Source organism: Phyllobates terribilis, unplaced genomic scaffold (assembly GCF_046119375.1).
Source record: "Phyllobates terribilis strain yellow unplaced genomic scaffold, ASM4611937v1 Scaffold_9__5_contigs__length_417890890, whole genome shotgun sequence".
Taxonomy (NCBI): Eukaryota; Metazoa; Chordata; class Amphibia; order Anura; family Dendrobatidae; genus Phyllobates; species Phyllobates terribilis.
The window spans coordinates 412,685,570-412,711,977 of NW_027362769.1; the positions used below are offsets into that span (position 1 = coordinate 412,685,570).

At 51.3% G+C, this 26,408-nt stretch overlaps 2 protein-coding genes across 2 annotated transcripts in view; one reads left to right on the forward strand and one right to left on the reverse strand.

The window, feature by feature from the left end:
- Nucleotides 1-873, forward strand: part of SRRM2 (serine/arginine repetitive matrix 2) — a 101,550-nt gene extending 100,677 nt beyond the window's left edge. The window contains exon 15 of the mRNA XM_073649031.1: nt 158-873. Within this exon, the coding sequence (XP_073505132.1) occupies nt 158-167 (10 nt within the window). The 3' untranslated portion in view covers nt 168-873. The remainder of the gene's footprint in view (nt 1-157) is intronic.
- MMP25 (matrix metallopeptidase 25) lies at nt 28-26,309 on the reverse strand. The gene is made up of 10 exons (XM_073649032.1): nt 26,130-26,309; nt 17,970-18,102; nt 17,750-17,885; nt 17,351-17,622; nt 16,745-16,921; nt 16,586-16,673; nt 15,295-15,377; nt 15,065-15,217; nt 14,431-14,688; nt 28-1,198 (listed from the first exon to the last, which is right to left on the reverse strand). The coding sequence occupies exons 1-10, from the start codon at nt 26,205-26,207 to the stop codon at nt 936-938; spliced, it is 1,641 nt and encodes a 546-aa protein (XP_073505133.1). The 5' UTR covers nt 26,208-26,309; the 3' UTR covers nt 28-935.
- Between the last annotated feature and the right edge of the window lie 99 nt (nt 26,310-26,408).

Below are 26,408 nucleotides of genomic sequence, written 5' to 3' on the forward strand. Positions count from 1 at the left end.
GTGACCCTTAAAGGAACAACGACCATGTGTGGAAAGCCTCCTTTATTTCATATCTTATATTTAGCAGTAAAATACAATAGTCTTACAGTCTGTACTAATGTCACCATGGGGGAGGGGAGCGTGTTACCTGATGTTGACTATTGTCCTCTCTTCTTAGGTCGCCCTGAATGTCAGACCTTTCGCTCTTCCATCTCACAAGGAAATGGTTTTTAGGATTTTATTTTTTGATTCCGCGGTGACTGCAAGTCAACTCCTTCTTTTTTGGGGGATATTTGAGTAAATCTAAAGACTACTGGCGGTGCTCCAATGTGAGGGCAGAATGTGGCCGGAGTCGTCTGTGACTGGATAATGTGAAACTGTCATCAGCAGAGACTTTTATACCAGGCGACTCCTCCAAAGCTTTGTGCCCAGCTTGTCTCTTTCCCCCTCCGAAGCTTAGCGACCCTACCGCTCCATGAAGGCGACGGCGCCCAGCGTGACTCCTTCCCCCTCCGGAGCTTGGGGACGGCGCCCAGCGTGACTCCTTCCCCCTCCGGAGCTTGGGGACGGCGCCCAGCGTGACTCCTTCCCCCTCCGGAGCTTGGGGACTGCGCCCAGCGTGACTCCTTCCCCCTCCGGAGCTTGGGGACGGCGCCCAGCGTGACTCCTTCCCCCCTCCGGAGCTTGGGGACGGCGCCCAGCGTGACTCCTTCCCCCTCCGGAGCTTGGTGACGGCGCCCAGCGTGACTCCTTCCCTCTTTTGTGCTGCATAGAAGTGAATTGAATCGGTGAAACTTCTGTCGTGTTCATTTTGTCTTTTTTCCCTTTTTTTTGTAATCTGTACAGCAAGAATCCTTTCTGTCAATAAAAGTTTAGGCAAAGCCGATCCCTGTACGAGATGTAGGTGGCTGTAGTCTCTGGTTTAGCGGAGCTAGTCCCTGGTCAGACGTGTCTTTCTAAAGTGCGCCAAGCAGCAGAGTAGGCATGAGCGCCACAATGAGCCGGAACGCGGCAGGCAGAAGAGCGGAGTCCTTCCCGGAACACGGGCAGTTGCAGTCTCTCTGGTCTCGTCTTCCCGGCTCCTGGGTAGGTTCTGGAGGAGCTGCCGCTGCACAGTACATCCAGTTCATGGCAATGCTGCGGGGGTAACCAGGCTCAGCCTCCACATTACCATCTTGAAACTTCCAATACTCGGCGCCTTTAAAGAAGTAGGTGTGACCTGTGAACAGAAAAAAGTGTTAGGGTGGTGAAAAAAAATAGAGCGCCCCCTGCTAGAGGGGTGTGGAGGAGCAGATTAATCGTAGGCATTGATAGGACCATAAGGATATGTGTACACCCCTTCTTTTCAAGCAGTTTCACTCAGGAACCCCCTGAAAAAGCGCTAATTAAATGCTCAAAAGAATGAACATATACAGTACAGACCAAAAGTTTGGACACACCTTCTCATTTAAAGATTTTTCTGTATTTTCCGGACTATGAAAATTGTACATTCCCACTGAAGGCATCAAAACTATGAATTACCACATGTGGAATTATATACTTACCAAAAAAGTGTGAAACAACTGAAAATATGTCTTATATTCTAGGTTCTTCACAGTAGCCACCTTTTGCTTTGATGACGGCTTTGCACACTCTTGGCATTCTCTTGATGAGCTTCAAGAGGTAGTCACCGGAAATGGTCTTCACTTCACAGGTGTGCCCTGTCAGGTTTAATAAGTGGGATTTCTTGCCTTATAAATGGGGTTGGGACCATCAGTTGTGTTGTGCAGAAGTCTGGTGGATACACAGCTGATAGTCCTACTGAATAGACTGTTAGAATTTGTATTATGGCAAGAAAAAAGCAGCTAAGTAAAGAAAAGCGAGTGGCCATCATTACTTTAAGAAATGAAGGTCAGTCAGTCCGAAAAATTGGGCAAACTTTGAATGTGTCCCCAAGGGCAGTTGCAAAAACCATCAAGCGCTACAAAGAAACTAACTCACATGAGGACCGCCCCAGGAAAGGAAGACCAAGAGTCACCTCTGCTTCTGAGGATAAGTTTATCCGAGTCACCAGCCTCAGAAATCGCAGGTTAACAGCAGCTCAGATTAGAGACCAGGTCAATGCCACACAGAGTTCTAGCAGCAGACACATCTCTACAACAACTGTTAAGAGGCAGGCAACAAGCAGAAGAGACTTGTTTGGGCTAAAGAACACAAGGAATGGACATTAGACCAGTGGAAATCTGTGCTTTGGTCTGATGAGTCCAAATTTGAGATCTTTGGTTCGACGCAGAAAAGGTGAACGGATGGACTCTACATGCCTGGTTCCCACCGTGAAGCATGGAGGAGGAGGTGTGATGGTGTGGGGGGCTTTGCTGGTGACACTGTTGGGGATTTATTCGAAATTGAAGGCATACTGAACCAGCATGGCTACCACAGCATCTTGCAGCGGCATGCTATTCCATCCGGTTTGCGTTTAGTTGGACCATCATTTATTTTTCAACAGGACAATGACCCCAAACACCTCCAGGCCGTGTAAGGGCTATTTGACCAAGAAGGAGAGTGATGGGGGGCTACGCCAGATGACCTGGCCTCCACAGTCACCACACCTGAACCCAATCAAGATGGTTTGGGGTGAGCTGGACCGCAGAGTGAAGGCAAAAGGGCCAACAAGTGCTAAGCATCTCTGGGAACTCCTTCAATCCACTTTTTGGAAGTGCATTGAGGTGAAGGGTACATTGCTGGAAAAGGAAGAAAAAAAAAAAAACTCTTTAAATCTGTTAGTTTGTGAGTGTGAACGAGCTGCGTGTGTCCGGAGCGTAAGTGCGAACGAAAGTAAGTGTGTGACTTGTTTTTCAGTGACTTTGGATTCAGGGAGTTTAGAAGGGAGGACTTAGGACTGAATTGCTGACTGTATTTCATTCTTTCTTTCTTTACTTTACTTTTTACTTAATTAATCCACCTGACCTACTTATCTGATTCCCCCGTCCATACTTGATACTTAACTGATCCCCCGCCGATATCTAATTGATACACTTGCACATCCCTAATTGATCCCCGTCCATACACCTATATATAAATAATTGTGTTTTGTACTTGTACATATATACTGACTGTATCCCCATATTTAGAATGGCGTCCATGTTGGCCGGAGCCGTGCAGTGTACATCTTGCGCAATGTATGCATTCCGTGAGCAACCGCTCGGGGATCCATACTGCTGCGAGAGATGTGAGCATATCGTGCACTTGGAAGCCCAAATTCTGGATCTAAGTGCTCAGATAGCGGTACTGAGGAGCATCGACAACATGGAACGGAGTTTGCTGCTCACCGAGCAGACACTCAATGGGTCAACACTGGGGGTGGAGCATAGAGGGGAAGTGCAGGCTGAACAGGCAGGGAGCTGGATAACAGTTATGAGGGATAGAGGGAAGAAGTATAGGAAGGCTGGTTCGGAACCGGCATTATTGGAGCACGACAGATCCTCTGACCGCCGGGGGAGTGTATGCTCCAGTAATGAGGGGGAGGGGGGAAGTGTAGGGCAGGCAAGACAGGTTCTGGTAGTGGGTGACTCTATTAGGGGGACAGACAGGGCAATCTGTCACAAAGACCGGGATTGCCGAACGGTGTGCTGCCTCCCTGGCGCTCGAGTCCGGCACATCGCGGATCGGGTTGACAGGTTACTGGGTGGGGCTGGCGAAGACCCAGTGGTCATGGTCCACATCGGCACCAATGACAAAGTGAGTGGTAGATGGAGGGTCCTTAAAAATGATTTCAGGGACCTAGGTAGGAAGCTTAGGGCAAGGACCTCCAAGGTAGTTTTCTCAGAAATACTACCAATCCCGCGAGCCACACAGGAGCGCCAACGGGAAGTTAGGGAGGTGAATAAGTGGCTAAAGAGTTGGTGCAAGGCAGAAGGGTTTGGGTTCATGGAGAACTGGGCCGACTTCGCGGTCGGCTACAGGCTCTACCGTAGGGACGGGCTGCACCTCAATGGGGAGGGTGCAGCGGTGCTGGGGAAGAAGATGGCTAATAGGTTGGAGGAGTTTTTAAACTAGAGACTGGGGGGGGGGGACCAAGGAAATAGGTGGGATGTGAGGCAAGCAAGGGGGAAGGGGAGAAGTGAATATAATGAGGGTGGAGAGGGGGGTGGGGATAGTACAGTTAGATCGTTAGAGAAGAATAGGATGCTAAATAAGCCCAAAGTTTTATCTTGCATGCTGACCAACGCAAGAAGCCTGACCAATAAGGCGGATGAGCTGCGGGCGCTTATATCTGAGGAGAGGTATGACATCGTAGGTATAACAGAGACTTGGCTAGACGATAGCTACGACTGGGCGGTAAATTTAACAGATTATAGTTTATTTAGAAGGGACCGGAAACAGGGGAAGGGTGGAGGAGTCTGCTTATATGTAAAGTCACGTCTAAAGCCCAGACTAAGGGAAGATATAGGAGAGGGAGAAGAGGGGGTCGAGTCCATGTGGGTAGAGATAGAGGGGGCAAAAAATAATAATAAAATATTACTGGGGGTCTGCTATAAGCCACCTAATATAACAGAGGAGAATGAGAAACTGCTATTAGGACAAATAGACAAAGTAGCAAAACATAATGAGGTGATTGTAATGGGGGACTTCAACTACCCGGATATTGACTGGGAAACAGAAACCTGTAGATCTCAGAAAGGAAAAAGGTTCTTGACAAATATCAAGGATAATTATCTCTCCCAACTAGTGCAGGAACCAACGAGAGGGACGGCCGTGTTGGACTTAATATTGACTAATAGGCCTGATAGAATAACTGAGGTACAGATAGGGGGGCACCTAGGTAATAGCGACCATAATATTATCGACTTCAAAATGCCCTTCAGTAGGGTTATCAATAAGGGAACAACAAAAACATTAAACTTTAGGAGGGCGAAGTTTGATCAGCTGAAAGAAAACCTTCAACTTATAGACTGGGACAAAGTTCTTAATCAAGGAAATACGAATAGTAAATGGGAAACCTTCAAAAGAATTCTGAATACTCAGTGCGAGAGATATATACCGTATGGGAATAAAAGGGCCCGAAATAAGAGGAAACCAATATGGTTGAACAAGAACGTAAAAGGGGCGTTAAATAGCAAAAAAGAGGCATTCAAGAGATTAAAACAGGAAAACAGTAAGGAGGCACTAATGTGTTACAAGGAAAAAACGAGAACCTGCAAAAAACAAATAAAAATAGCAAAGGAGGAAACAGAGAGACGTATTGCTAGGGAAAGTAGATCAAATCCCAAACTGTTCTTTACGTATATAAATAGTAAAAGGATTAAATCGGATAATATTGGACCGATAAAAAGTGATGAAGGCAAAATCATAGAGAAAGATGAGGATAAAGCTAATCTATTAAATAAATTTTTTTTCGACAACTTTCACAAAGGAAAAAGAACTAACAGGCGAAATGAGAAGTGACAAACTTAATCCTCCACTAAGTATGACAAATCTAACCCAAGCTGGGGTACAGAAACGCCTCAGTAACATTAAAATAATCACCAGGACCTGATGGCATACACCCATGGGTACTAAGGGAACTAAGTCATGTGATAGACAGACCGTTATATCTTATATTTAAGGACTCTGTTGAGACTGGGTCTGTGCCACTTGATTGGCGACAGGCGAATGTAGTGCCAATATTCAAAAAGGGAGCGAAAAGTGACGCCGGAAACTATCGGCCGGTGAGTCTGACGTCCGTTGTGGGCAAAATTTTTGAAAGCTTTATTAATGAGGCAATTACGGAGCATCTTGACGCTAATAATCTATTAACCCCGAACCAACATGGATTCATGAGGAATCGCTCCTGCCAAACAAACCTGATTGACTTCTACGAGGAGGTTAGCTCTCGAGTAGATCAGGGGGAACCAGTGGATGTCGTGTATCTCGACTTCTCAAAAGCGTTCGATAGCGTGCCACATAATAGGTTGGTATACAAAATGAGAATGATGGGGCTGGGGGAAAATGTCTGCAAGTGGGTAGCTAACTGGCTAAAGGATAGAAGGCAGAGGGTGGTTATAAATGGAATATACTCAGATTGGGTAAGCGTCACTAGTGGGGTACCACAGGGGTCTGTACTAGGCCCAATGTTATTTAATATCTTTATTAACGACATAGTCAACGGGATAAATAGTAAAATATCAATATTTGCAGATGACACAAAGTTATGTAAAACAATTCATACAAAAGAGGATAGTGAAGACCTACAGAGGGATTTGGATAAGCTGGGTAGGTGGAGCATTAAATGGCAAATGAGGTTTAACGAGGAGAAACGTAAGGTCATACATATGGGAAGGAAAAATGGAAGTCACCAGTACTCACTGAATGGGAAATCATTGGGGAATTCAGAGATGGAGAAGGACTTGGGCATCTTGATTGATAGCAAACTAAATTGGAGTGGCCAAAGTCAGGCGGCTGCTGTAAGGGCAAACAGGGTAATGGGATGTATCAGAAGAGGTATAGCTGCAAAGGAGGAGAACATTGTTCTTCCACTGTACAAAGCACTGGTCAGACCACACTTGGAATACTGTGCTCAGTTATGGGCCCCAATATATAGAAAGGATAGAAATGAGCTTGAAAAGGTACAAAGGAGGGCAACAAAATTACTAAAGGGAATGGAGGGACTGCAATACCCAGAGAGGTTGGCAAAACTAGGACTATTCAGCCTGGAAAAGAGAAGGTTGAGGGGGGACATAATAAATGTGTACAAATATGTTAGGGGACAGTATAGAGACCTTACCTGGGATTTGTTCAAAAGGAGGGATATTACGGTAACAAGAGGGCACTCACTAAGACTGGAAGAGAAAAGGTTTCAGCACCAGCATAGGAAGGGGTTCTTTACGGTAAGAGCAGTGAGAATATGGAATTCACTGAGTGAGGAGACGGTAATGTCGGATTCACTACACCAGTTCAAGCGGGGACTGGATGCATTTCTAGATACCAGGCAGATTTCTGCATATACTTAAAAATAGAATAAAATAGTAGGTTGATACAGGGATATATTCTGACTGCTGGTTTCAGAGTCGGGAGGGAATTTTTCCTCAGGTGAAGATTGGCTAAATCATTTGGGGTTTTTGCCTCCTCTGGATCAACTTTAGCAATTACAGAACTAACAGGTCGATCTTGATGGACGCAAGTCTTTATTCGGCTTTACAAACTATGTAACTATGTAAGATTGTAGGAAGACCATTTCCGGTGACTACCTCTGGAAGCTCATCAAGAGAATGCCAAGAGTGTGTAAAGCAGTCATCAAAGCAAAAGGCGGCTACTGTGAAGAACCTAGAATATAAGACATATTTTCAGTTGTTTCACACTTTTTGTTAAGTATATAATTCCACATGTGGTAATTCATAGTTTTGATGCCTTCAGTGTGAATGTACAATTATCATAGTCCGGAAAATACAGAAAAATCTTTAAATGAGAAGGTGTGTCCAAACTTTTGATCTGTACTGTACATTTCTGTGTGAGAATGACTGTTCACATGTTCAGGCTTTTGAACGTCTTTTATCTGCTTCAGGCTTCCAAAGAAGCGAGTAGACCGTGCTGTGGGCGGCTGGGGGGGTCTGAACGCTGCAGGCGGCTGGCGGTGTCTGAACGCTGCGGGCGGCTGGGGGGGTTCTGAACGCTGCGGGCGGCTGGGGGGGTCTGAACGCTGCAGGCGGCTGGCGGTGTCTGAACGCTGTGGGCGGCTGGGGGGGTCTGAACGCTGCGGGCGGCTGGGGGGGTTCTGAACGCTGCGGGCGGCTGGGGGGGTTCTGAACGCTGCGGGCGGCTGGGGGGGTTCTGAACGCTGCGGGCGGCTGGGGGGGTTCTGAACGCTGCGGGCGGCTGGGGGGGTTCTGAACGCTGCAGGCGGCTGGGGGTGTCTGAACGCTGCGGGCGGCTGGGGGGGTTCTGAACGCTGCGGGCGGCTGGGGGGGTCTGAACGCTGCGGGCGGCTGGGGGGTTTTGAACGCTGCGGGCGGCTGGGGGGTTTTGAACGCTGCGGGCGGCTGGGGGGGTTTTGAACGCTGCGGGCGGCTGGGGGGGTTTTGAACGCTGCGGGCGGCTGGGGGGGTTTTGAACGCTGCGGGCGGCTGGGGGGGTTTTGAACGCTGCGGGCGGCTGGGGGGGTTCTGAACGCTGCGGGCGGCTGGGGGGGTTCTGAACGCTGCGGGCGGCTGGGGGGGTCTGAACGCTGCGGGCGGCTGGGGGGGTTCTGAACGCTGCGGGCGGCTGGGGGGGTTCTGAACGCTGCGGGCGGCTGGGGGGGTTCTGAACGCTGCGGGCGGCTGGGGGGGTTCTGAACGCTGCGGGCGGCTGGGGGGGTCTGAACGCTGTGGACTCAAAAGATGTTTTGCTTCAAAAACTACAAGAGGTTTCTTCATTGTTCAATGCAGTTGAGAAAAATGTCTCGAAAAAGCTGGAAAAATACAGCAGGGAAAAACTGTCACAAAGTGCTCCGGAAACTTCCAAAGAGCTAAAGACGCTCCGGGTTTACAAGTTTCCTGAAGCGTCTAACGCTGGAAAGACACTTTTTTTTGCTGCCTGAAAAAGATGTTGCTTTAATGTGTCCTAAGCTGTACTAATCCTGAGCTCTGTCCCTGCAGTCACCTCCAGAGCAGCACTCACTATTCTGCTGGCTATACGTCCTCACACCCCCAATACATCAAGTTGTAGGATTTGCGAGAGGACTGGAGTTTAGGGAAGGAATGGTGTATAGACAGGCAACCTTGGCGATGGTATAATGCAGCGCTGTGGCGGCACTGTCCCCATTTCACGCTCGGGGACCTGCTGGGAATAAACAGCAGCTCGCTGTCACCACCACTTCACTTTCTGACAGTTCTCACTACAAACTTTGTATCACATGAAAAATGAATGTTTCAATCAGGTTTTTAACGTTGGGTGCATTGATTGATTTTTTTAAGATTATTAATAGATTTATTGTCACAATCTATATAGTAAAAGAAAATTCCATTCACAATAAGTAATGTCACAGCTCCCCCTCCTGTACAGTGACCCCTGCACGGAGTAATGTCACGGCTCCCCCCTCCTGTACAGTGACCCCTGCACGGAGTAATGTCACAGCTCCCCCCCTCCTGTACAGTGACCCCTGCACGGAGTAATGTCACGGCTCCCCCCTCCTGTACAGTGACCCCTGCACGGAGTAATGTCACGGCTCCCCCTCCTGTACAGTGACCCCTGCACGGAGTAATGTCACGGCTCCCCCTCCTGTACAGTGACCCCTGCACGGAGTAATGTCACAGCTCCCCCCTCCTGTACAGTGACCCCTGCACGGAGTAATGTCACGGCTCCCCCCTCCTGTACAGTGACCCCTGCGCGGAGTAATGTCACAGCTCCCCCCTCCTGTACAGTGACCCCTGCACGGAGTAATGTCACGGCTCCCCCTCCTGTACAGTGACCCCTGCGCGGAGTAATGTCACGGCTCCCCCTCCTGTACAGTGACCCCTGCGCGGAGTAATGTCACGGCTCCCCCCTCCTGTACAGTGACCCCTGCGCGGAGTAATGTCACGGCTCCCCCTCCTGTACAGTGACCCCTGCGCGGAGTAATGTCACGGCTCCCCCCTCCTGTACAGTGACCCCTGCGCGGAGTAATGTCACGGCTCCCCCCTCCTGTACAGTGACCCCTGCGCGGAGTAATGTCACGGCTCCCCCCTCCTGTACAGTGACCCCTGCGCGGAGTAATGTCACAGCTCCCCCTCCTGTACAGTGACCCCTGCACGGAGTAATGTCACGGCTCCCCCCTCCTGTACAGTGACCCCTGCGCGGAGTAATGTCACAGCTCCCCCTCCTGTACAGTGACCCCTGCACGGAGTAATGTCACGGCTCCCCCCCTCCTGTACAGTGACCCCTGCACGGAGTAATGTCACGGCTCCCCCCTCCTGTACAGTGACCCCTGCACGGAGTAATGTCACGGCTCCCCCCTCCTGTACAGTGACCCCTGCACGGAGTAATGTCACGGCTCCCCCCTCCTGTACAGTGACCCCTGCACGGAGTAATGTCACGGCTCCCCCCCTCCTGTACAGTGACCCCTGCGCGGAGTAATGTCACGGCTCCCCCCTCCTGTACAGTGACCCCTGCGCGGAGTAATGTCACGGCTCCCCCCTCCTGTACAGTGACCCCTGCGCGGAGTAATGTCACGGCTCCCCCCTCCTGTACAGTGACCCCTGCACGGAGTAATGTCACGGCTCCCCCCCTCCTGTACAGTGACCCCCCGCACGGAGTAATGTCACGGCTCCCCCCCTCCTGTACAGTGACCCCTGCACGGAGTAATGTCACGGCTCCCCCCCTCCTGTACAGTGACCCCCCGCACGGAGTAATGTCACGGCTCCCCCCTCCTGTACAGTGACCCCTGCACGGAGTAATGTCACGGCTCCCCCCTCCTGTACAGTGACCCCTGCACTTAGTAATGTCACGGCTCCCCCTCCTGTACAGTGACCCCTGCACTTAGTAATGTCACGGCTCCCCCCCTCCTGTACAGTGACCCCCCGCACGGAGTAATGTCACGGCTCCCCCCTCCTGTACAGTGACCCCTGCACGGAGTAATGTCACGGCTCCCCCCTCCTGTACAGTGACCCCTGCGCGGAGTAATGTCACGGCTCCCCCCTCCTGTACAGTGACCCCTGCGCGGAGTAATGTCACGGCTCCCCCTCCTGTACAGTGACCCCCCGCACGGAGTAATGTCACGGCTCCCCCTCCTGTACAGTGACCCCCGCACGGAGTAATGTCACGGCTCCCCCCCTCCTGTATAGTGACCCCTGCGCGGAGTAATGTCACGGCTCCCCCTCCTGTATAGTGACCCCTGCACGGAGTAATGTCACGGTTCCCCCCCCTCCTGTACAGTGACCTCCCCGCACGGAGTAATGTCACGGCTCCCCCCCCCTCCTGTACAGTGACCCCCCCGCACGGAGTAATGTCACGGCTCCCCCCCTCCTGTACAGTGACCCCCCGCACGGAGTAATGTCACGGCTCCCCCCCTCCTGTACAGTGACCCCCCGCACGGAGTAATGTCACGGCTCCCCCCCTCCTGTACAGTGACCCCCCGCACGGAGTAATGTCACGGCTCCCCCCCTCCTGTACAGTGACCCCCCGCACGGAGTAATGTCACGGCTCCCCCCCTCCTGTACAGTGACCCCCCGCACGGAGTAATGTCACGGCTCCCCCCCTCCTGTACAGTGACCCCCCGCACGGAGTAATGTCACGGCTCCCCCCCTCCTGTACAGTGACCCCCCGCACGGAGTAATGTCACGGCTCCCCCCCTCCTGTACAGTGACCCCCCGCACGGAGTAATGTCACGGCTCCCCCCCTCCTGTACAGTGACCCCCCGCACGGAGTAATGTCACGGCTCCCCCCCTCCTGTACAGTGACCCCCCGCACGGAGTAATGTCACGGCTCCCCCCTCCTGTACAGTGACCCCCCGCACGGAGTAATGTCACGGCTCCCCCCCTCCTGTACAGTGACCCCCCGCACGGAGTAATGTCACGGCTCCCCCCCTCCTGTACAGTGACCCCTGCGCGGAGTAATGTCACGGCTCCCCCCTCCTGTACAGTGACCCCTGCGCGGAGTAATGTCACGGCTCCCCCCTCCTGTACAGTGACCCCTGCGCGGAGTAATGTCACGGCTCCCCCCTCCTGTACAGTGACCCCTGCGCGGAGTAATGTCACGGCTCCCCCCTCCTGTACAGTGACCCCTGCGCGGAGTAATGTCACGGCTCCCCCCTCCTGTACAGTGACCCCTGCGCGGAGTAATGTCACGGCTCCCCCCTCCTGTACAGTGACCCCTGCGCGGAGTAATGTCACGGCTCCCCCCTCCTGTACAGTGACCCCCCGCACGGAGTAATGTCACGGCTCCCCCCCTCCTGTACAGTGACCCCCCGCACGGAGTAATGTCACGGCTCCCCCCCTCCTGTACAGTGACCCCCCGCACGGAGTAATGTCACGGCTCCCCCCCTCCTGTACAGTGACCCCCCGCACGGAGTAATGTCACGGCTCCCCCCCTCCTGTACAGTGACCCCCCGCACGGAGTAATGTCACGGCTCCCCCCCTCCTGTACAGTGACCCCCCGCACGGAGTAATGTCACGGCTCCCCCCCCTCCTGTACAGTGACCCCCCGCACGGAGTAATGTCACGGCTCCCCCCCCTCCTGTACAGTGACCCCCCGCACGGAGTAATGTCACGGCTCCCCCCCCTCCTGTACAGTGACCCCCCGCGCGGAGTAATGTCACGGCTCCCCCCCTCCTGTACAGTGACCCCCCGCGCGGAGTAATGTCACGGCTCCCCCCCCTCCTGTACAGTGACCCCCCGCGCGGAGTAATGTCACGGCTCCCCCCCTCCTGTACAGTGACCCCCCGCACGGAGTAATGTCACGGCTTCCCCCCTCCTGTACAGTGACCCCCCGCACGGAGTAATGTCACGGCTCCCCCCCTCCTGTACAGTGACCCCTGCGCGGAGTAATGTCACGGCTCCCCCCCCTCCTGTACAGTGACCCCCCGCGCGGAGTAATGTCACGGCTCCCCCCCTCCTGTACAGTGACCCCTGCGCGGAGTAATGTCACGGCTCCCCCCTCCTGTACAGTGACCCCTGCGCGGAGTAATGTCACGGCTCCCCCCTCCTGTACAGTGACCCCTGCGCGGAGTAATGTCACGGCTCCCCCCTCCTGTACAGTGACCCCTGCGCGGAGTAATGTCACGGCTCCCCCCTCCTGTACAGTGACCCCTGCGCGGAGTAATGTCACGGCTCCCCCCTCCTGTACAGTGACCCCTGCGCGGAGTAATGTCACGGCTCCCCCCTCCTGTACAGTGACCCCTGCGCGGAGTAATGTCACGGCTCCCCCCCTCCTGTACAGTGACCCCTGCGCGGAGTAATGTCACGGCTCCCCCCCTCCTGTACAGTGACCCCCCGCACGGAGTAATGTCACGGCTCCCCCCCTCCTGTACAGTGACCCCCCGCACGGAGTAATGTCACGGCTCCCCCCCTCCTGTACAGTGACCCCCCGCACGGAGTAATGTCACGGCTCCCCCCCTCCTGTACAGTGACCCCCCGCACGGAGTAATGTCACGGCTCCCCCCCTCCTGTACAGTGACCCCCCGCACGGAGTAATGTCACGGCTCCCCCCCTCCTGTACAGTGACCCCCCGCACGGAGTAATGTCACGGCTCCCCCCCTCCTGTACAGTGACCCCCCGCACGGAGTAATGTCACGGCTCCCCCCTCCTGTACAGTGACCCCCCGCACGGAGTAATGTCACGGCTCCCCCCTCCTGTACAGTGACCCCTGCACGGAGTAATGTCACGGCTCCCCCCCTCCTGTACAGTGACCCCCCGCACGGAGTAATGTCACGGCTCCCCCCCTCCTGTACAGTGACCCCCCGCACGGAGTAATGTCACGGCTCCCCCCCTCCTGTACAGTGACCCCCCGCACGGAGTAATGTCACGGCTCCCCCTCCTGTACAGTGACCCCCCGCACGGAGTAATGTCACGGCTCCCCCTCCTGTACAGTGACCCCCCGCACGGAGTAATGTCACGGCTCCCCCCCTCCTGTACAGTGACCCCCCGCACGGAGTAATGTCACGGCTCCCCCCCTCCTGCCTTCAGTGACCCCCCCGCACGGAGTAATGTCACGGCTCCCCCCCTCCTGCCTTCAGTGACCCGCCCCCCCCCCCGCGCAGAGTGCGCGTCACGGCTCCCCCCCCCTCCTGCCTACAGTGACCCCTGGGCGGAGTGCACAGCACAAACCTGTGGAAGAAGGCGGCCGGCTCCTGCGCACAGCAGTGGCCATGCTCACTTACATATAGTCATTTTATGGCTAGCTGTAGCGCTGGATCTTTAGATTTGTCCCAGTCCCTGTGATAATTTAGGGCAGACCAGTTCTCTCTAGAGACCACGAATGTGAATGCGCCTCTAGCTGGGCCTAGACCAGTGTTTCCCAAACTCCATCCTCACGGCCCCCCACAGGTCTCGTTTTCAGGATTTCCATAGTGTTTCACAGATGAGAGAATTCCTGATGCCTTGATGATACTTCCATCACCTGTGTAAAACTAAGGAAATCCTGAAAACGTGACCTATGGGGGCCGTGAGGATGGGGCTTGGGAAACACTGGTCTAGAGGCTATGACTTGGCTGTCCACTCTGTAGAGTAGAAGTTATCTGGCTCTGACCCGGTGATGTAAAGTATGTCACTGGAGGGTCCGATACATGATCAATAGGGGGTTCCTGTAACTGATTAACATCCGCTGTTCCACTTCCTCTACTCAGCGCCCATTGGGAACAATTTAGAAGAAGACCCTGAAAGACTCAATCAGCCAACAATAAACGTGTTCATTCATGGGCTGATCGTTGGGTGGTTTACGCGGGCAATTTTCACAAGCCACACTATCTGGCTGATTGTCAACCGGTGTAAAGGGTCCTCGAGTGATTCAGTGACTACCCCCAATTATGGTGGATCACAAACTCACCATCCGTCCAGCTGATGACGTCATCCACGTCATTGGGCAGCCCAAGCCATAGGTTACTGTCACGAGGATACCCTGGATCCATCTTCCTATAATGCTCGTCAAATCTCCAATAGCGGTTGTGTCTGAAGAAGTACGTCTTCTTATTGTGCTTCCACACGAAGACCCCATCTACGCCATTCGAGTTCAACCCAAAATCAGTGAGCGGTCTTGGGTACCCGGGTTCTACCGACGTGTCCTTAAACACCCAGTAATTGGTTCCTGCAATTATAAACGCAAATGCCCGGGTAAGACCTTCCGACCTGTGATCAGCCGTCAGTGCCACACGAGTCCAGACCTTGTGAAATACTGAAACCATCGATGGCTCCTGTTCACAGATCATCTTGATGTTAAAACTTGAATTTGGCTGGAAGTACCATTCACACAGCAGAAGGTGTCGCCAGGACCTAGAACCAAACCCAGACCTCACCCCCCCCCCCCCAGCCTATCCTACAGAAGACCTCAAAGCTAATGCAAACAATCAATGTTCTCATATTATCAATGATATGGTCTGGTCCTGTAAGCATTTTTATACAGAGGCAGTCTATACTTCTGGGTCTCATGAACACCGTGAATTGGCCAGATTGAGGCCCCTCACCTGCAATAAAAACAATTTTGCTGTCGTTGCCTCTTTCGTAGACTGCATCCACCCTGGTCAGATCAGGGGGCAACCCAAGCCAGAAGCGTCCAAGATGAGCAGGCTTTAGTGAGACTAGCTGCCTGGTGGCTTGTACCCGCCAAAAGTACCGACCTGTGGGGGTAGAATTGGGGAACTTTAGTCAGAATGAGTGAACCTTATCATTTGTAACACCACACAGTGAAGCTTACCCTTGAAGAAGAAAACTTCTCCTCGAATGTTGGCTACTGCATCAAAGTGTGTGGAGCAGCGGTCCGGGAATGGAAGGTGAGGCCTGGTGGAAGACCATGAAGAAAGGATAAATGGATGGTGATGTATCATGAACTAGCGGAGACTCCAGTAATGGAATGAGAGGCGAGGCCTGGTGGAAGACCATGAAGAAAGGATAAATGGATGGTGATGTATCATGAACGAGCGGAGAATCCAGTAATGGAATGGAAGGAAAGGCCTGGTGGAAGACCATGAAGAAAGGATAAATGGATGGTGATGTATCATGAACTAGCGGAGACTCCAGTAATGGAATGAGAGGCGAGGCCTGGTGGAAGACCATGAAGAAAGGATAAATGGATGGTGATGTATCATGAACGAGCGGAGAATCCAGTAATGGAATGGAAGGAAAGGCCTGGTGGAAGACCATGAAGAAAAGATAAATGGATGGTGATGTATCATGAACTAGCGGAGACTCCAGTAATGGAATGGAAGGAAAGGCCTGGTGGAAGACTGCACACATATGCCTTAATGAACTTGGAGTCACCAGTAATGGAAGGAGCGCGGCACACGAATGTTTGGTGCTATACTCAGGGCAGCTCGGGACAGTGTCAAAATTCTGAACAAACCTGGTGACACTCGATGGCACTAATAAACATCTGCTCTGCTCAGTGCAATGTTTATGGGTTTAGTATCACCCTGGAAAGAAGCTGTGTCAGTTTTCACTGAGGGTGTAAAAAAATGCAAGCGCGCAGTAGGGTCTTATCCAGGTTAACAGATTAATGAAAGGTCGGTAGGAAGCACTCATCTTATACGGTTGTGTCAGACACAACACTTGGAGAGCCTGGAATCCAGACGCATCACCTTCCATAGATGGAGTCTGTCTGGAGTCATGACAGAAGCAGTGGTAGGTAAGAATGTAGGTTTATTGTCGAGGCGTTTCAGAGTCCACCGACTCCTTCTTCAGGACTACCCTTTTTTTTTTAATTGTTTTCTGTACTTAAACCATGTATGTCTGGATTACCTCGCTATTTATGTATGGTTGTCCTGAAGAAGGAGTCGGTGGACTCTGAAAGGCCTCAACAATAAACCTCCATTTTTACCTACCACTGGTTTTGTTGTACCTCCAGAGAGTGCATAAACACTTCTTCCAATCCCGATAAGCCACCCTCACTGAGGATCAAATGTGCTGTTGTACGCACGGCTGCCAGTAACATTGGAGCAGAAGCCGTTCCCTGAACCAATGGTCACCTGTTTAGGAGGGAGAGCCCTTACCGGTATGTAGGTCCTTGAGGTGGAATGAAGTGGCGAGTTGGCACAGGAGGAGGAGGAGGCTCTGCCCCGGGTTGGACATTTCTTTTCCCTGCATAAAAGAAGAAAGTCATCTGCGTTCCGGAGTCACTTGACCCATCCCGTGTTGGTGTCTGGTCTCACCATACAATGCTTGTATTCCTTCCACATCGTCCCAGGGTAGCCTATAATACTGGTGGTCACCAAGAGTTCCCTGGTAGTACGGCCTCATGATGGAGTGCTCTGCGGACGAATGTGACAGTCCGAGAGAATGGCCAAACTCATGCACGGCCACCGCGAATAGATCCGTCCCCTCGTCCACTACAACAGAAGCACAAGTCCTTGCGGTTAGTGTGGACACCCGCTGTGTAGTGGTAACAACATGGTACTCACCAGTAATTGCATTACCCAAGTGAACCAGCCCTGTTAGTACCTCCGGGTACTTACATTTGGGTGAGGAGGAGTCAACCTGTGTCTAATATTCTCAAGTTCTTTATCTTATCACCAAGACTTGCTGGCCAATCTCCTTAATTGTGAGAAACTACAATTACGACATAACTACCCTCCCCACCACAAGAAATATGAGGACAACTCTTTTCCTTCCTCAAACAAATTCTTGCTTATCTCTCAGTCAAAAAGCGGATGAAGAAGACATGAGGCAATTCTGCCAGATAACGCAAGACCCGGTATCACGTTCTTATTGCTAGCACAGGGTCTTTCCTCATAGCAATGGGTTAGTCGCCATCTTACCGTTATATGTCCACGACTCGTCAGCATCCATATGAGTGGCTCCAGCACTGGGTCCTACACCAGGAAAGAAGGCATGACCCAGGGTACCTCCTGGACCATCGAACGGATAGCCGTCTCCATGAGATCCCCCCAAAAAGCTGACCCGTAGATCAGCGTCTACAGCCCGGGTCTCGCTGAACTGGAGGTTGCTTTCTCGGCTCCACGCTGTCAGGGCGCTTGCAATCAGTAGTTTTGTGGTTTCTTGAGAGACGGATATTGGAAAACTCTCTATCCTGTAAGAGGAGATATCTGGTGGCTTACTCTACAAGGAGCAAAGCTTCCCCGAGCCCAGAGAAGCAGCGGCAACCAGTGTGGTAATTACACATGGCACATCACGGTAAGTTCCCCAGTGCCCAGTACCTCCAGGTTAGATGTCTCTTCTGCCACACAGCCCCACTCGGAGCATAGCGTTTCCTCCGCTGTCTCTGGTACCCAGAAGGCATGATGTCTGGTAGGGAGCAGCGAGGCTTGTGCATCATGGCGATGGTGTCCTCATCTGTGACGGAGAGTAACAAGGCGGCACTAGTCAGGGAGACCCCACTATGAAGATTTAGGACCATACACTTCGAGCCATAATTACCCAGAATGCCTGTCTGCCTCAGGCCTGCAAATTTCTGCATACTCTTCACGGCTTCAATCAGTCCGTCCATTGTTTGCTGCTGCGCAGAGTACGGGTCTGGTGGGGGCAGGTAACCATAACGGGTCAGCCAGTCCTGTAAAGGAACGGAGACTCTGCATAAATATAGCCTAGCCTTCATTTATGGTGACACTGGTTATACTGGTGACACTGGAGAGATGTGCGATACCGGTTATACTGGAGACACTGGAGAGGTGTGTGATACCGGTTATATTGGAGACACTGGAGAGATGTGTGATACCTGTTATACTGGAGACACTGGAGAGGTGTGTGATACCGGTTACACTGGAGAGGTGTGTGATACCGGTTATACTGGAGACACTGGAGAGGTGTGTGATACCGATTATACTGGAGACACTGGAGAGGTGTGTGATACCGGTTATATTGGAGACACTGGAGAGATGTGTGATACCTGTTATACTGGAGACACTGGAGAGGTGTGTGATACCGGTTATACTGGAGACACTGGAGAGGTGTGTGATACCGGTTATACTGGAGACACTGGAGAGGTGTGTGATACCGGTTATACTGGAGACACTGGAGAGGTGTGCGATACCGGTTATACTGGTGACACTGGAGAGATGTGTGATACCTGTTATACTGGAGACACAGGAGAGATGTGCGATACCGGTTATATTGGAGACACTGGAGAGATGTGTGATACCGGTTATACTGGAGACACTGGAGAGGTGTGTGATACCGGTTATACTGGAGACACTGGAGAGGTGTGCGATACCGGTTATACTGGAGACACTGGAGGTGTGCGATACCGGTTATACTGGAGACACTGGAGAGGTGTGTGATACCGGTTATACTGGAGACACTGGAGAGGTGTGTGATACCGGTTATACTGGAGACACTGGAGAGGTGTGTGATACCGGTTATACTGGAGACACTGGAGAGGTGTGTGATACCGGTTATACTGGAGACACTGGAGAGGTGTGCGATACCGGTTATACTGGAGACACTGGAGAGGTGTGTGATACCGGTTATACTGGAGAGGTGTGTGATACCGGTTATACTGGAGAGGTGTGTGATACCGGTTATACTGGAGACACTGGAGAGGTGTGTGATACCGGTTATACTGGAGACACTGGAGAGGTGTGCGATACCGGTTATACTGGAGACACTGGAGAGGTGTGCGATACCGGTTATACTGGAGACACTGGAGAGGTGTGCGATACCGGTTATACTGGAGACACTGGAGAGATGTGTGATACCGGTTATACTGGAGACACTGGAGAGGTGTGTGATACCGGTTATACTGGAGACACTGGAGAGGTGTGCGATACCGGTTATACTGGAGACACTGGAGAGATTTGTGATACCGGTTATACTGGAGACGCAGGAGAGGTGTGCGATACCGGTTATACTGGAGACACTGGTCTCCAGTATAACCGGTATCACACACCTCTCCAGTGTCTCCAGTATAACCGGTATCGCACACCTCTCCAGTGTCTCCAGTATAACCGGTATCGCACACCTCTCCAGTGTCTCGAGTATAACCGGTATCGCACACCTCTCCATTATAACCGGTATCGCACACCTCTCCAGTGTCTCCAGTATAACCGGTATCACACACCTCTCCAGTGTCTCCAGTATAACCGGTATCGCACACCTCTCCAGTATAACCAGTATCACACACCTCTCCAGTGTCACCAGTATAACCGGTATCACACACCTCTCCAGTGTCTCCAGTATAACCGGTATCGCACACCTCTCCAGTATAACCAGTATCACACACCTCTCCAGTGTCTCCAGTATAACCGGTATCACACACCTCTCCAGTGTCTCCAGTATAACCGGTATCACACACCTCTCCAGTATAACCGGTATCACACACCTCTCCAGTGTCACCAGTATAACCGGTATCGCACACCTCTCCAGTGTCTCCAGTATAACCGGTATCGCACACCTCTCCAGTGTCTCCAGTATAACCGGTATCGCACACCTCTCCAGTGTCTCCAGTATAACCGGTATCGCACACCTCTCCAGTGTCTCCAGTATAACCGGTATCGCACACCTCTCCAGTGTCTCCAGTATAACCGGTATCGCACACCTCTCCAGTGTCTCCAGTATAACCGGTATCGCACACCTCTCCAGTGTCTCCAGTATAACCGGTATCGCACACCTCTCCAGTGTCTCCAGTATAACCGGTATCGCACACCTCTCCATTATAATCGGTATCGCACACCTCTCCATTATAATCGGTATCGCACACCTCTCCAGTGTCTCCAGTATAACCGGTATCACACACCTCTCCAGTATAACCGGTATCGCACACCTCTCCAGTGTCTCCAGTATAACCGGTATCACACACCTCTCCAGTGTCTCCAGTATAACCGGTATCGCACATCTCTCCAGTATAACCGGTATCGCACACCTCTCCAGTGTCACCAGTATAACCGGTATCACACACCTCTCCAGTGTCACCAGTATAACCGGTATCGCACACCTCTCCAGTGTCACCAGTATAACCGGTATCGCACACCTCTCCTGTGTCTCCAGTATAACCGGTATCGCACACCTCTCCAGTGTCACCAGTATAACCGGTATCACACACCTCTCCAGTATAACCGGTATCGCACACCTCTCCAGTGTCACCAGTATAACCGGTATCGCACACCTCTCCAGTGTCTCCAGTATAACCGGTATCGCACACCTCTCCAGTGTCTCCAGTATAACCGGTATCGCACACCTCTCCAGTGTCTCCAGTATAACCGGTATCGCACACCTCTCCAGTGTCTCCAGTATAACCGGTATCACACATCTCGTCTCTCCAGTGTCACCAGTATAACCGGTATCACACATCTCTCCAGTGTCTCCAGTATAACCGGTATCACACATCTCTCCAGTGTCTCCAGTATAACCGGTATCACACATCTCTCCAGTGTCTCCAGTATAACCGGTATCACACACCTCTCAAGTATAACCGGTATCACACACCTCTCCAGTGTCTCCAGTATAACCGGTATCACACACCTCTCCAGTGTCTCCAGTATAACCGGTATCACACACCTCTCCAGTGTCTCCTGTATAACCGGTATCACACACCTCTCCAGTGTCTCCAGTATAACCGGTATCACACACCTCTCCAGTGTCTCCAGTATAACCGGTATCACACACCTCTCCAGTATAACCGGTATCACACACGTCTCCAGTATAACCGGTATCGCACACCTCTCCAGTGTCTCCAGTATAACCGGTATCACACACCTCTCCAGTGTCTCCAGTATAACCGGTATCACACACCTCTCCAGTGTAACCGGTATCACACACCTCTCCAGTGTCTCCAGTATAACCGATATCGCACACCTCTCCAGTGTCTCCAGTATAACCGGTATCACACACCTCTCCAGTGTCTCCAGTATAACCGTTATCACACACCTCTCCAGTGTCTCCAGTATAACCGGTATCACACACCTCTCCAGTGTCTCCAGTATAATCGGTATCGCACACCTCTCCAGTGTCTCCAGTATAACCGGTATCGCACACCTCTCCAGTGTCTCCAGTATAACCGGTATCGCACACCTCTCCAGTGTCTCCAGTATAACCGGTATCGCACACCTCTACAGTATAACCGGTATCGCACACCTCTCCAGTGTCTCCAGTATAACCGGTATCGCACACCTCTCCAGTATAACCGGTATCGCTCACCTCTCCAGTGTCACCAGTATATCCGGTATCGCACACCTCTTCAGTGTCTCCAGTATAACCGGTATCACACACCTCTCCAGTGTCTCCAGTATAACCGGTATCACACACCTCTCCAGTGTCTCCAGTATAACCGGTATCGCACATCTCTCCAGTGTCTCCAGTATAACCGGTATCGCACACCTCTCCAGCGTCTCCAGTATAACCGGTATCGCACACCTCTCCAGCGTCTCCAGTATAACCGGTATCGCACACCTCTCCAGCGTCTCCAGTATAACCGGTATCGCACACCTCTCCAGTGTCTCCAGTATAACCGGTATCACACACCTCTCCAGTGTCTCCAGTATAACCGGTATCACACACCTCTCCAGTGTCTCCAGTATAACCGGTATCACACACCTTTCCAGCGTCTCCAGTATAACCGGTATCACACACCTCTCCAGTATAACCGGTATCACACACTTCTCCAGTATAACCGGTATCACACACCTCTCCAGTGTCTCCAGTATAACCGGTATCGCACACCTCTCCTGTGTCTCCAGTATAACCGGTATCGCACATCTCTCCAGTGTCTCCAGTATAACCGGTATCGCATACCTCTCCAGTGTCTCCAGTATAACCGGTATCGCACACCTCTCCTGTGTCTCCAGTATAACCGGTATCGCACACCTCTCCTGTGTCTCCAGTATAACCGGTATCGCACATCTCTCCAGTGTCTCTAGTATAACCGGTATCGCATACCTCTCCTGTGTCTCCAGTATAACCGGTATCGCACATCTCTCCAGTGTCTCCAGTATAACCGGTATCGCACACCTCTCCAGTGTCTCCAGTATAACCGGTATCGCACACCTCTCCTGTGTCTCCAGTATAACCGGTATCGCACATCTCTCCAGTGTCTCCAGTATAACCGGTATCGCATACCTCTCCAGTGTCTCCAGTATAACCGGTATCGCACACCTCTCCTGTGTCTCCAGTATAACCGGTATCACACACCTCTCCAGTGTCTCCAGTATAACCGGTATCGCACACCTCTCCAGTGTCTCCAGTATAACCGGTATCACACACCTCTCCAGTGTCTCCAGTATAACCGGTATCACACACCTCTCCAGTGTCTCCAGTATAACCGGTATCACACACCTCTCCAGTGTCTCCAGTATAACCGGTATCGCACACCTCTCCTGTGTCTCCAGTATAACCGGTATCGCACACTTCTCCAGTATAACCGGTATCACACACCTCTCCAGTGTCTCCAGTATAACCGGTATCGCACACCTCTCCTGTGTCTCCAGTATAACCGGTATCGCACACTTCTCCAGTATAACCGGTATCGCACACCTCTCCAGTGTCTCCAGTATAACCGGTATCGCACATCTCTCCAGTATAACCGGTATCACACACCTCTCCAGTGTCTCCAGTATAACCGGTATCGCACATCTCTCCAGTGTCTCCAGTATAACCGGTATCGCACACCTCTCCAGTGTCTCCAGTATAACCGGTATCACACACCTCTCCAGTGTCTCCAGTATAACCGGTATCACACACCTCTCCAGTGTCTCCAGTATAACCGGTATCACACACCTCTCCAGTGTCTCCAGTATAACCGGTATCACACACCTCTCCAGTGTCTCCAGTATAACCGGTATCACACACCTCTCCAGTGTCTCCAGTATAACCGGTATCACACACCTCTCCAGTGTCTCCAGTATAACCGGTATCACACACCTCTCCAGTGTCTCCAGTATAACCGGTATCACACACCTCTCCAGTGTCTCCAGTATAACCGGTATCACACACCTCTCCAGTGTCTCCAGTATAACCGGTATCACACACCTCTCCAGTGTCTCCAGTATAACCGGTATCACACACCTCTCCAGTGTCTCCAGTATAACCGGTATCACACACCTCTCCAGTGTCTCCAGTATAACCGGTATCACACACCTCTCCAGTGTCTCCAGTATAACCGGTATCACACATCTCTCCAGTGTCACAATCACTATTAGTGATGATGGAGGTGTTAGTATTAGTAGTGATGATGATGGTGGTAGTGAGGATGATGGTGGTAGTGATGATGATGATGATGGTGGTGGTAGTACTATTAGTAGTGATGATGATGGTGGTAGTGAGGATGATGGTGTTAGTAGTAGTGATGGTGGTGTTAGTAGTAGTGAGGATGATGGTGGTAGTGATGATGATGGTGGTGGTAGTGATGATGGTGGTGTTAGTAGTAGTGATGATGATGGTGGTAGTGATGATGGTGGTGTTAGTAGTAGTGATGATGATGATGGTGGTAGTAGTGATGATGATGATGATGATGATGGTGTTAGTAGTAGTGATGATGGTGGTAGTAGTGATGATGGTGGTGGTGGTGTTAGTAGAAGTGATGGTGGTGTTAGTAGTAGTGATGATGATGATGGTGGTAGTACTATTAGTAGTGATTATGATGGTGGTAGTAGTGATGATGATGGTGGTAGTACTATTAGTAGTGATGATGATGGTGGTGGTAGTGATGATGGTGGTGGTGTTAGTAGTAGTGATGATGATGGTGGTAGTAGTGATGGTGGTGGTGGTAGTACTATTAGTAGTGATGATGGTGGTGGTAGTGATGATGGTGGTGTTGTTAGTAGTAGTGATGATGGTGGTGGTAGTGATGATGGTGGTGGTGGTAGTAGTAGTGATGATGATGGTGGTAGTGATGATGATGGTGGTGGTAGTGATGATGATGGTGGTGTTAGTAGTAGTGATGATGATGATGGTGGTAGTGATGATAGTGGTGGTGCTAGTAGTAGTGATGATGATGGTGGTGGTAGTGATGATGGTGGTGTTAGTAGTAATGATGATGGTGGTAGTAGTGATGGTGGTGGTGGTAGTACTATTAGTAGTGATGATGGTGGTGGTAGTGATGGTGGTGGTGGTAGTACTATTAGTAGTGATGATGGTGGTGTTAGTAGTGATGATGATGATGGTGGTGGTAGTAGTGATGATGATGATGGTGGTGGTAGTAGTGATGATAATGATGGTGGTGGTAGTGATGATGGTGGTGTTAGTAGTAGTGATGATGATGGTGGTGTTAGTAGTGATGATGATGATGGTGGTGGTGTTAGTAGTAGTGATGATGGTGGTGGTGGTGTTAGTAGTGATGATGGTGGTACTGATGATGATGGTGGTAGTAGTGATGATGATGGTGGTGGTAGTGATGATGATGGTGGTGTTAGTAGTAGTGATGATGGTGGTGGTAGTGATGATGGTGGTGTTAGTAGTAGTGATGATGGTGGTGGTAGTGATGATGGTGGTGTTAGTAGTGATGATGATGGTGGTGGTGGTGTTAGTAGTAGTGATGATGGTGGTACTGATGATGATGATGGTGGTAGTAGTGATGATGGTGGTGGTAGTGATGATGATGGTGGTGTTAGTAGTAGTGATGATGGTGGTGGTAGTGATGATGATGGTGGTGGTAGTGATGATGGTGGTGTTAGTAGTAGTGATGATGATGGTTGTGGTCGTGATGATGGTGGTGGTGTTAGTAGTAGTGATGATGGTAGTGGTGTTAGTAGTAGTGATGATGATGGTGGTGGTAGTGATGATGATGGTGGTGGTGTTAGTAGTAGTGATGATGGTAGTGGTGTTAGTAGTAGTGATGATGATGGTGGTAGTGATGATGGTGGTGTTAGTAGTAGTGATGATGATGGTGGTGTTAGTAGTAGTGATGATGATGATGGTGGTGGTAGTGATGATGGTGGTGGTAGTGATGATGGTGGTGTTGGTAGTAGTGATGATGATGGTGGTGGTAGTGATGATGGTGGTGTTAGTAGTGATGATGGTGTTGGTGTTAGTAGTAGTGATGATGGTGGTGTTAGTAGTGATGATGGTGTTGGTGTTAGTAGTAGTGATGATGGTGGTGGTGTTAGTAGTGATGATGGTGGTACTGATGATGATGGTGTTAGTAGTAGTGATGATGGTGGTGGTAGTGATGATGGTGGTGTTAGTAGTAGTGATGATGATGGTTGTGGTCGTGATGATGATGGTGGTGTTAGTAGTAGTGATGATGATGGTGGTGGTGTTAGTAGTGATGGTGGTGGTAGTGATGATGGTGGTGGTGTTAGTAGTAGTGATGATGATGGTGGTAGTAGTGATGATGGTGGTGGTGTTAGTAGTGATGATGATGATGGTGGTGGTAGTGATGATGATGATGATGGTGGTGGTAGTGATGATGATGGTGGTGGTAGTGATGATGGTGGTGGTGTTAGTACTAGTGATGATGATGGTGGTGGTGTTAGTAGTAGTGATGATGATGGTGGTGGTGTTAGTAGTAGTGATGATGATGGTGGTGGTGTTAGTAGTAGTGATGATGATGGTGGTGGTGTTAGTATTAGTGATGATGATGGTGGTGGTGTTAGTAGTAGTGATGATGATGGAGGTCCTTCTCCTCCTCCTCCCCGGTCCCTCTCTCACCATCCCGGCCCCGGCGTCCTCTCTTCTCCCTCCGGCTCCAGCCGCGCACAGTCCGAGGATCCAGAGCGCGATCTCCATGCTGCGATTTGCTGCGTCTTCTGTGCGGCCAAACTCCAGCTACAATGTATCTAATCACAATCACAGCGGCTGCTGCTGCATCCTCCGACCGCACCCCGCCCCTCCCCCACCACGGACATCCGACACCGGCTGCGGCTGTGAGCCGTGTATCTAATCCTCTCCTGTGTGATACTGTCTGCTGAGCCGTGTATCTAATCCTAT